This window comes from Rutilus rutilus (genome assembly GCF_951802725.1).
Source record: "Rutilus rutilus genome assembly, chromosome: 3".
Taxonomy (NCBI): domain Eukaryota; kingdom Metazoa; phylum Chordata; class Actinopteri; order Cypriniformes; family Leuciscidae; genus Rutilus; species Rutilus rutilus.
In genome coordinates this window covers 2,364,786-2,376,921 of record NC_140211.1, presented here as the reverse complement: position 1 = coordinate 2,376,921, position 12,136 = coordinate 2,364,786, and the positions used below count along the sequence as shown (strand labels likewise).

General features: G+C 35.4%; 1 protein-coding gene across 2 annotated transcripts in view; it reads left to right on the top strand.

Moving 5' to 3' along the window:
* apold1b (apolipoprotein L domain containing 1b) overlaps positions 1-8,138 on the top strand; it is a 15,090-nt gene extending 6,952 nt beyond the window's left edge. For both annotated transcript variants that reach the window (XM_084405009.1, XM_084405008.1), the window contains 6 exons: positions 1,137-1,196; positions 2,772-2,837; positions 2,927-2,966; positions 3,037-3,088; positions 3,293-3,707; positions 6,590-8,138. In XM_084405009.1, the coding sequence (XP_084261135.1) occupies positions 1,137-1,196; positions 2,772-2,837; positions 2,927-2,966; positions 3,037-3,088; positions 3,293-3,707; positions 6,590-7,087 (1,131 nt within the window). In that variant the 3' untranslated portion in view covers positions 7,088-8,138. The remainder of the gene's footprint in view (positions 1-1,136; positions 1,197-2,771; positions 2,838-2,926; positions 2,967-3,036; positions 3,089-3,292; positions 3,708-6,589) is intronic.
* Positions 8,139-12,136: the final 3,998 nt, after the last annotated feature.

Below are 12,136 nucleotides of genomic sequence, written 5' to 3'. Positions count from 1 at the left end.
GACATAATGTAGTATAAATTACTTAGATAATCTAAGTAAAGCACATACTATACATGACTGGAATAATTCAATATTATTTTATGAGTGAAATGTAACGCAAAGGAAATTTCAATTTCAACTACATCGATATTAATCAACCTTTTACTAGCCAAGTTAAAATTACTTATTTTCTTTGTTACTTTCACTTACCTAGGTTAAGTAAAGTTGACTTAATTCCATATTCCAAGTAAATTTAACTTAAAGATTTCTAATTAAAGCTACTGATAAATATGTTTAGGTTTTTACTTGGCAAACTTTGTAAATTTACTAGCATTTTCTGAGTGAAAAAACTTAGCAAGCTTTTTTCAAGTAAATCCTACTCCAAATTTTTTTCAGTGTAGTATAATATTAACTCTTACATTTTTGTGGCACTGATTCATATATGAAAGAAAATGACCAGTCATTATTATGATTTTTATTTATTTTTTAATGAAAACAAGTGTTAACCCTATAAAGCCTGTAAATGCTGAACAGTGTTGTGTGTTTCTGTCAAATCTGCTCTGACTTCATCAAGGAAACTTTGATCATAGTAATATTTCAGCTGGACTGAAGCAGCTTTACTTGACTATCCATCATCATTTATTACAAAAATCATGAGTATCAAATATGATCATCAGGCTTTTGAGGAAGATGTATTTGTTCATTTGTCAATCATCACTGCATTGCTTTATACGTTTTAAAACCACAGAGCTTTGATCATAAAACAACATTTAAATATCATCTTACTAAGACATATTATTGGCAGATATTGAGATTTATATGCATTTTAAGTAAGTATCTGCTGAAAGATCTCACTGATTTACAAGCATCAGAATTTCATATAAATATCAGCATCTGCAGCAAACTGTATTGAGCTGTTTCTTCTCCATATTCTCATTATGAGTCATCAAAGCCTGAGGTATCACATATACTACTCAACTAAAAAACTTTTTTTTACAATATTTTGTTTAAAGGATCAATAAATGGTTCCATAAAAAAAAAAAAAAAAAAAAAAAACGATTATTTCATATGTCTGGCTTTACATTCTCCACCCTTCTCCTCAGTATGTGTCATATGTGCTTGTTTTGCTGTATGAAGTTATTTTGCTCACTCTACAGGTGTGTGATGGAGCAGAGGCGGCTTCATCCTCCACAGACGGAGAGTGTTTGGACACACAGGTGTGTGTTTCATCTGTTCATGCGTGACACTTTATCATATCATCTACTGTATATAAACACTCTCCCTTCTCTCCTGTTTGACTCATACTCAGATTAGATGATTGTTTTGTCAGTGTGAAATCTGCTTTATTTACATCCAGACGTCACATTTACACAGTTACACACACTGTTTGAAAGCAGCTCTACAGAAAATCATGATGTTTATAATATCTTAATATCTTCATGACTTATAGCCGCACTTAATAGAGCTGGGCTATAATATAGTTCATAATATATTAGTCTTTGTGTATTATTTTGATTAAGATGCATCACAATATTTGAATATCTCTTCACTGATGCGTAAAAATTCATAATCAGAATTGTAATGTTATTCATTCATATTTTATATTTTGGAAATATGATTGTATTAATGATAAAACTCTTCACTGATGCGTAAAAATTCATAATCAGAATTGTAATGTTATTCATTCATATTTTATATTTTGGAAATATGATTGTATTAATGATAAAACTAAAACAAAACCATACACAAACTTCATGGACATGTTTTTAAACCATTATTTAAAATGACAAAAAAATGACTGAAAATTTTACTAAAATGAATATGGAAAATATAAAAATAAAAACTCATATATAGCAGCAAACATGTACTTCAACATTTAATCAGTTATTAATAAATGTAATGTGTTTGACTACAGTGTATAGATACATTTTTAGTTAGTTGGTTACTTAGTTGACTACTAAGTTATTTGGTTACATCATTTATTAGTTAGTTGGTTACTTAGATGATTAGTTAGTTATTTAGCTGGTTACTTAGTTGATTATTAAATTAGTTGGTTACTTAGTTATTTAGCTGGTTACTTAGTTAGTTAGTTAGTTAGTTGGTTGGTTACTTAGTTACTTAGATAGTTAGATGATGATTATTAGTTACTTAGTTGATTAGTTAGTTGGTTACTTACTTAGTTACTTAGTTAGTTAGTTAGTTAGTTAGTTGATTATTAGTTGGTCCCTTAGTTGATTAGTTACTTAGTTGATTAGTTAGTTGGTTACTTTTAGTTAGTTAGTTAGTTAGTTAGTTAGTTAGTTAGTTAGTTAGTTAGTTAGTTGCTTAGATAGTTAGATGACTATTAGTTGGTTCCTTAGTCGATTAGTTAGTTGGTTACTTATTTGGTTAGTTAGTTAGTTATTTGGTTACTTAGTTACTTAGATAGTTAGATGATGATTATTAGTTACTTAGTTGATTAGTTAGTTGGTTACTTAGTTACTTAGTTAGTTAGTTAGTTAGTTGATTATTAGTTGGTCCCTTAGTTGATTAGTTACTTAGTTGATTAGTTAGTTGGTTACTTAGTTGGTTAGTTACTTAGTTAGTTAGTATGACTAAAATACAGAATCATATTTGAGCTGGAGCTTCAGTGGCTGTTATTGTTTTCATTTACATGCAATAACTCTTGAGTAAAATTCACATCTCCCGTGTTTTATTGCAGAAGGTTTGCGTTGTTGTTGTTGAAAAGTTGATGCATCAGTGTTTTGTATAGACTGTGTGTGTGTGTGTGTGTGTGTGTGTGTGATGTCCAGATCCGCTCTGCTGAAGTTCAGACTGCTGTCGGCTCCAGTGGCGGGAATCCTCTGGACGATGAAGACGTATGTGTAAACTCACGTTTAGTCCTCGATTGCTAGTGTTTTTTGAGCATGTTTGCTGGCAGAGAACTGAGTTCGTCTTACATTGACAGGATGAAGAGGGTTTGCTGGATTGGTGGAGAACAGTGGAAGGTATTTTCTTTAAAGTTCAGGCGTGTTTTAAGAACGTTTGACTTGTATTTGATCTTGTTTTATTCGTCAGGTTGGGGAGAATGGAACGAGTCGAAACAGTTTACTGATGAAGATGGAGAACGGTGAGAAAGATTTATAATTATATCACATTTTCTAAGAAAAAACGACTCTTTGGGAACTTTTGGGATATTGTTAGTACACAACTGCAGGAAATATATCACACTGTGCAAGTGATTTTTGGATATTTTATTACAAAAACGTACATATTGTAGCTTTAAGTAAAAGTCAGTTAGTTACAGTAAGTAAAATACCTCTCTGTCTACCAGAGCGATCGAAGCGATTGCTAACCGGGTCTTCATGGCCGCCAAGTTATTCGTTCACCTGGTGAGCCAGCGGGAGGCGTCTCTGCATCAGCGGATACTGGAGCTCCTGGCTTTAGCGGACGCGGCCGACACTTTCCACAAGAAGACGGTGACCGCTAGCGTCGGCGGAGGGGTGGCTAGCGTAGCCGGGAGCATCACCACCATCACCGGCCTGGTTCTGGCGCCCTTCACCTTCGGGACGTCCCTCATCGTGACGGCGGTGGGCATCGGTGTGGCGACGGCTGGTGGCGTGACCTCGGCCTCCGCCAACATCACAGACACGCTTCACTCCAACACCGACCGCAAGAAGGTGGAGAAGATGATCCAAGACTACCAGCACCAGATCCAGGATATTAAAGAATGCCTGGACTTTCTGCAGGTCAGACGCCTTGATGACCGACATGTTGTTTTAGTAGAAAACATATACTGTTGAAGTATTTAGAGGTAGTTTTGATATATATATATATATATATATATATCATAATTTGATAAATACCATTTCAATATACTATATATAAATCATATTTCGAGTAACACATTTTTTTTGTATGGCTTAAGTTAACGTTAATAACCCTGATACTATACTGTCTTTTTTATGCATTTTTGCTATACTATATTTTTTATTTTTTATTTTTTTTAGAAATCAAGACTTTACCATGTCATTTTGCTTCTCAAGTAAATGTATCTTGATTTAAAAAAATATATATTTACATTGTAAAACAAAAAGACAAAAATACTAAGTCATCTTTTTTTGCAATCTTTCTACAAAAAAGCACTGGTGTTTATGTGAGCCTTCTTTTATTACAGTATAATTGACAGGATATAATCGTCCCTGATCCTACTCTGTTAGTGTGGATAATTTCACACGTTTCTGTTGTGTGTATGAATGCAATGGCCAATCAGGGGTGTGTTTCCCGTACAACCCTGTAACTTGCTGCTTCATTATCATAGTAGCCTAATCGTTGAAGAAATCAACTAGCTAATCACGACTTCCCCAAATTGGTCGTTCAATCACGTTGCTTAATGATGTCACGCAGGTGGTGGAGTAATAACTTATTTTAATAAAACTGTTTGAGATCGAATTAATGCTATATGTTTTGATATAAATTTGATAAAAATCAGTTTATTCTGCCCTCATAGAAAGTAACAAGGCGTAACTTTTCTCGGTGATTATTCTTTACTGTAAAACTAAAATACAAAAAATAAAAGATGTAAATATATATTACAAGAAAACAAATACAATAATACTGTTGGATAACGGTCAACTGTTTGCTCTCATTTCAGAAAGGTTCGTTTCAATATTGTAATCATTTCAATCACTTATTACATAAATTATTATTATTATTACACAATCATAAATTAATTATAGCAGAATAAACTTGTTAAATACTTACAGTCAAATGTTTTCCAAGGCTAAACTGTTAGAAGATCGCATTTGTAAGCTGTGCTGCGATGTTTTCCTTTCTCTGTTGCACTCTGAACATGTCATATCGCAATAGCGCTATTAGATCGCTATTTCAAAATAAAAGTCACAATATAATTCACAATATAACGAATGAAATAGTACAATAAAATACACAAAAAAATACCATTTCAATTTTTAAGGTCAACACACAGTTATTTTGCTTTATTCCAGATTCAATCATAGACTCTTTCTTACGTACTAGAGCATGTTCGCACATGCGCACTCTTCAAAAACAACGCTTTAAATCTCTTGACAAACTAAAAGACGTAAATGACATTTGTATTGAATGTCAGCTTGATTATTTTGCTCAAGATCAGGATTTATTAAGTCCACATGTCAGGCAAACAAGAAACTCTTCTTCTAACCAGAGGTCGAGATCTGTCGTTCCAAACACACAGCTCTGCGATGCTGATTGCGAATGTTCTGGTTTCGGGAAACACTGACTCGTTGAACTGCTGATACCGACAGAAATTGAGAACATAGTTGGCTAATGATGCTTTTGAGAAACTCACCCCAGAGTCGTTTAAAAGGATAGTTCGCCCAAAAATGAAAATTAGACCATGATCTACTCGCCCTCAAGCCATCCTAGGTGTATATGGCATTCTTCTTTCAGACGAATACAATCAGAGAATACAATCCCTTCCAAGCTTTATAATGGTAGTGAATGGTTGTTTCTGTTTTGAAGTCCATCAAACCTAGTTATTTTAGTCGATAAAGTTTTAAATATGGATATTTTTCTTGCATGAACGCATCGCTTCACTTCAGAAGGCCTTTATTAACCAATGGACCATTGCACTTTTATGATGGATTGATGCACTTTTATGATGGATAAATGCACTTTTATGATGGATAGATGCACTTTTATGATGGATAGATGCACTTTTATGATGGATAAATGCACTTTTATGATGGATAAATGCACTTTTATGATGGATAGATGCACTTTTATGATGGATTGATGCACTTTTATGATGGATTGATGCACTTTTATGATGGATAAATGCACTTTTATGATGGATAGATGCACTTTTATGATGGATAGATGCACTTTTATGATGGATAAATGCACTTTTATGATGGATAAATGCACTTTTATGATGGATAGATGCACTTTTATGATGGATAGATGCACTTTTATGATGGATAAATGCACTTTTATGATGGATAAATGCACTTTTATGATGGATAGATGCACTTTTATGATGGATTGATGCACTTTTATGATGGATTGATGCACTTTTATGATGGATAAATGCACTTTTATGATGGATAAATGCACTTTTATGATGGATAGATGCACTTTTATGATGGATAGATGCACTTTTATGATGGATAGATGTACTTTTATCATGGATAGATACACTTTTATGATGGATAAATTCACTTTTATCATGGATAGATGCACTTTTATCATGGATTGATGCACTTTTATGATGGATAAATGCACTTTTATGATGGATAAATTCACTTTTATCATGGATAGATGCACTTTTATGATGGATAGATGCACTTTTATCATGGATAGATGCACTTTGATGGACTTAAAAACAGAAAGAACCATTCCCTGCCATTATAAAGCTTAGAAGAGCCAGGACATTTTTTAATATAACTCTGATTGCATTCGTCTGAAAGAATAATGTCATATACACCTAGGATGGCTTGAGGGCGAGTAGATCATGGGCTAGTTGTCATTTTTGGGTGAATTATCCCTTTAAGATTAGATTAGTCACTGGTGATGCAGAAATGTCCTGATTTTCTCACTCTTCATCCTTCTAATAAACATCTGGTCTCTCCAGGCCGGGATGTTGACTCTGGAGGAGTGGAACTTCGAGCAGTACGTGGACAGCATCTCCAGAAAGGCTCTTAACCAGAACGTGAAGCACGTGTTGAAGGAGGGCGGCCGGGCCGGGAAAGCTCTTCTGGTCAACACGGAGAACCTCATCAACACCGTCCAGGTGCTCAGCGTCGCGGGAGGAGCAGCCAAAGCCGCGCAGGTGCTCAGCGTCACCACGGGCGTCATGTCCGGACTCTTCCTCGCGCTCGACGTCTTCTTCCTCGCCAGGGGCTCGCTCGAGCTGCGCAAGGGAGCCAAGACAGAGTTCGCCGCCAAGATCCGAGAGGTTTGCAGAGAGCTTCGGGATGGACTTCAGGAGCTGAAGAGAATACAACAGCAGCTGCAGAAAACCCTGGATGGGGTTGAGATGGAGGAAGAGGAGGATGAGGAGGAGGAGGATGGGGAGGATGAAGAGGAAGACGTGGAACGAGAATCAGAACTGACAAAAGAGTTCAGCTAGAGGAATAAGCATAGATGATGATCCTGAGCAAGAATACGCACAAATAAAATAAAATAATAATTATTTAATAAGCTTTATTAATTTCATTTGTAAGTTGCTTTGGATAAAAGTGTCTGCTAAATGCATAAATGTAAAAAAATATCAAATAAAAATATATACGTATTTATAATACACTAGCGGTCTAAAGTTTGGAATAATTAAGTTTTTTTTTTCATATGTTTTTGAATAGATTAATAATAATAAGAGCCATTATTAATAATTATGCTAAAGATTAAGCGTTTTAGAATGATTTCTGAAGGATCATGTGAAGAGTGGAGTAATGATGCTGAAAATTCAGCTTTGATCACAGGAATAAATTACACTTTACTATATATTCACATAGAGAACAGATGATTTACATTGGAATGATATTTCACTGGTTTTACTGTATTGTTGATCTAATAAATGCAGCCTTAGTTAGCAGAAGAGAAAATGGTTATTATTTCAAACTTTGGACCTTTAGCGTATATATATTTATTATAAATCTACATATTTCCGCTGTTTGCCAAAGGTCATTAGACAGTAGTTTAGTGTGATGCGATTTAAGTGCAATGATTATGCAGAGTCTTATGGTTACAAATAAGGACAATTCAAATAACAATAAGAGATGAGAAGTAACTCTTTTATATCCTATGCAATGAACAACATAGTGCCATTTATATACTGAGACATATTGTGATATTGTTATAATATACTTTTTATTTCATTCTCTTATTTATTATTCTTTATTATTTCTCAAGTTAAATGTGTAACTGCTCAGGTATGATGGGTCTGTATATCTTACATTTTCAGCTGTGTATATGTTCAGTTTAGTGGTTGATAAAGTTGTTTATCACATGATACATGTTCCCTTTCTCAGCACTGGTCAGGACAGACCAATCACAGATTACTTAATTATCTTTCCAACCATTATGTTATTTCTGTCACTACTAGAGGAGCAGATCCACCAAACCTGGGACTCAAACACCAGTATTTTATTGTAACATGATATCGAATATATTTCTAGTTCATATTTGCTGAATGTCTTCCAAATTAATCATTGTACCAGATGAATAAGTCATTGACTGGACAAACCGTAATCTGTAGTGAATAATAAGCTGTAGTGTCACACATAGTGTGATCAAAATGAAGATGGCATTTGATTTCCTCAATATTTTGTTGCATCAACATACTTGGAATAACATTCACCAACCAGCCAACCAACTTAAAGGGTTAGTTCACCCAAAAATTAAACTTCTGTCAGTAATTACTCACCCTGATGTTGTTCCAACCCCGTAAGACTTTCGTTCATCTTCGGAACACAGATTAAGATATTTTTGATGAAATCTGAGAGCTGGCTCACTCCTTCATGGGCTTCTAGGCAATTTCATTTTGCCGGTCCAGAAAAGTTAGCAAAGACAATGTTTAAAATAGCCCAAGTGACTACAGTGGCTCAACCTTAAGTTTATCAAGCTTTGAGAATACTTTTTGTGTGCAAAAAAATTTATCAAATAAATAACGACTTTATTCAACTATTCGTTTTCTTCCGTGTGGGCCTCTGACGCGAGTTCACAAGAAAGCCATGATGCATGCGCGAGAACTGAGATGACGACGCTCACTATCATTTGATGGAAAAGTGTGAAAGGTAAGCCATTCATTTTGCGGCATTGGTAAGGCACTTTTACGTTTTCTCGTTGGTTTCTCACGATTCGGACATCCAGGAAATGCACACTTTAGAACCATTTTAAACATCGAGACCCATCTGTGTCATCTTCTCAGTTCTCGCGCATGCGTCGTGGCGCTCTCGTGAACTCAAATCAGAGGCCCACGCAGAAGAAAATTAATAGTTGAATAAAGTCGTTATTTTTGGGGGGATATTCTCGTCGCTTGATAAACTTAAGGTTGAGCCACTGTAGTCACTTGGACTATTTTAACAATCTTTTTACTAACTTTTCTGGACCGGCAGAATGAAATTGCCTAGAAGACTATGGAGGAGTGAGCCAGCTCTCAGATTCCATCAAAAATATCTTAATTTATGTTCCGAAGAAGAATGAAAGTCTTACGGGGTTGGAACAACATGAGGGTGAGTAATTACTGACAGAATTTTCATTTTTAGGTGAACTAACCCTTTAACAACAACCAACTGAACAACCAACAAATTGAACAACAAACCAACTGAATGAACAACCAACTGAACAACCAACAAATTGAACAACCAACTATCCAAACAACCGAACAACCACTGAACAACCAACCAACCAACTATCCAACCAGCCGAACAACCAACTGAGCAACTAACCAACCGAACAACCAACAAAGCAACCGAACAACCAACAAATTGAACAACCAATTATCCAACCAACAAATTGAATAACCAACTATCCAAACAACCGAACAACCAACTATCCAACCAGCCAACAACCAACTGAGCAGCAACTAACCAACCAAACAACCAACTATCCAACCAGCTGAACAACCAACTGAGCAACTAACCAACCGAACAACCAACAAACTGAACAACTAGCTATCCAACCAATCGAATAACCAACTAACCAACCGAACAACCACTGAACAACCAACTATCCAACCAACCAAACAACCAACCAACTGTCCAACCAGCTGAACAACCAACTGAGCAACTAACCAACCAAACAACCACTGAACAACCAACTATCCAACCAACCAAACAACCAACCAACTGTCCAACCAGCTGAACAACCAACTGAGCAACTAACCAACTGAACAACCAACAAACTGAACAACTAGCTATCCAACCAATCGAATAACCAACTAAGCAACCGAACAACCACTGAACAACCAACTATCCAACCAACCATCCAACCAACCAACTGTCCAACCAACTGAGCAACTAACCAACCAAACAACCACTGAACAACCAACTATCCAACCAACCAAACAACCAACCAACTGTCCAACCAGCTGAACAACCAACTGAGCAACTAACCAACTGAACAATCACTGAACAACCAACTATCCAACCAACCAAACAACCAACTGAACAACCAACCAACCAACAAATTGAACAGCCAACTATCAAACCAACCGAACAGCCAACTGAGCAACAAACCAACCGAACAACCTATCAACTGAAAAATCAAACAACCACTGTGCTCAAATTCAGGTTTCTACTTGATTGACATGATTACTGTTCCAGGAACACCGACATATTTTCATTATATTTGTGCTTATCACTTCTTTTCACAGTACAAAAAAATCAGACGTCAGATTCAGACTAATTAGAAAAGGAAAAAGAAAGAAAAAAATCTTCTTAATGGTTTACAAGAAGAAAAATGTTTTTCACCAGAAATTTTTGACGGGTATTTTTGGAAATGTGAACGTACGCATGGTCTTGCTTTCTTTAATTTGTTCCTCCTGAAGGTGAGGCTTTAATGGATGGCGGAAAACTATTCTGCAGTGATCCGTAAAAGTTTTTAAAAACTCGCACAAAAACATTTTGTCCGCATTCCAGCAAACAGGACTGTTATGAAAGCATGAATGTAAAACACACAAATATGCCCTAACATCCCTGGTTCATGTAAAACATTGCTGAAGAACTATTTATGACCATTTTAAAATTGGGAGTTTGCTTTACTAGAAAAACCATCAGGACATTTTCTGACCCATATTTAACCAGCCGAACAACCAACTAACCAACCAAACAACCAACTAACCAACCGAACAACCAACAAACTGAACAACCAACTATCCAACCAACCGAACAACCAACAAATTGAATAACCAAACAACCGAACAACCAACTATCCAACCAGCCAAGCAACCAACTGAGCAGCAACTAACCAACCGAACAACCAACTATCCAACTATCCAACCAGCTGAACAATCAACTGAGCAACTAACCAACCGAACAACCACTGAACAACCAACCATCCAACCAACCGAACAACCAACAAACTAAACAACTAGCTACCCAACCAATCGAATAACCAACTAACCAACCGAACAACCACTGAACAACCAACCAAACAACCAACCAACTGTTGGTTTTTAGATTTTATGCGCATCTTGATGTTTTCATCCAACAGTTTTTGATGCGATGGAATGCTCATAAAAATAGGTGGATGGAAACATAGCTAGTGAGTGACTAATATTTTTTTTTAATCTGTTAACATCAGTTAATGCACTGTGAACTAACATGAACCTAATGTCAACAAAAGTTAATAAATGCTCTAAAAATATATCGCTCATTGTTAATTCATGCTTTAATGTTAACAAATGAGACCTTATTAGATTGTTACCAAACATTTTATAATTTGTTTTGTTTTTTAAATTAATAAGATTATAGATTTTTTTTTGTCCAATGTTTTTTCTTCTGCTGTCGAATGTTTATTCAATAGTGAAAGTAGGCCATACTTGATAATATCTCGACCGTTCCATAAAAACTACTGAAACCTACTAAAAACGGCATTTTTTTTGTGTGTGTCAATGCCTGTAACTAAGTTAACAGGTTAAACACTGAACACTAAACGGCTGACATTGTAACTCTAGAAATGCCTTCATTCATACAAAAGTTCAAGCGATCACACATTCAGCACGATCAATACAATTATCTTTCTACCTAGAAAAAAACAAGATTTAGATTTTTTTTAAATATTGACATTATAAAAAAAAAAGATTATTTAATGAAAGTCTTTACTTGATGACTGTTCTTGACCCTTCAGTAAAACTACTATACACTGCAAAAAAAAAAAAAAATGCATCAAGTATTTTTGTAGGATATAATATTACCTTAAATTAAGGTACATTTACTTGGGAAGGAAAATCATTTAAGATATGAAGTCTTGTTTTCTGAAAAATTGTGCTTAAAACAAGAAACATCCAATGGGGTCAAAAAAAACAACAACCTGTTTTCCCTTTGAATTGGGTGAAAATGACTGAGTCACGACCAGTAGACGTCAGCGTATGGAGATACTGTGATATTGTTTTACTTACACAAGGGCTTCAGGTGAATGAGGAGGTGAGAAGTAGGTCGACCATATCACACAGAGGTGT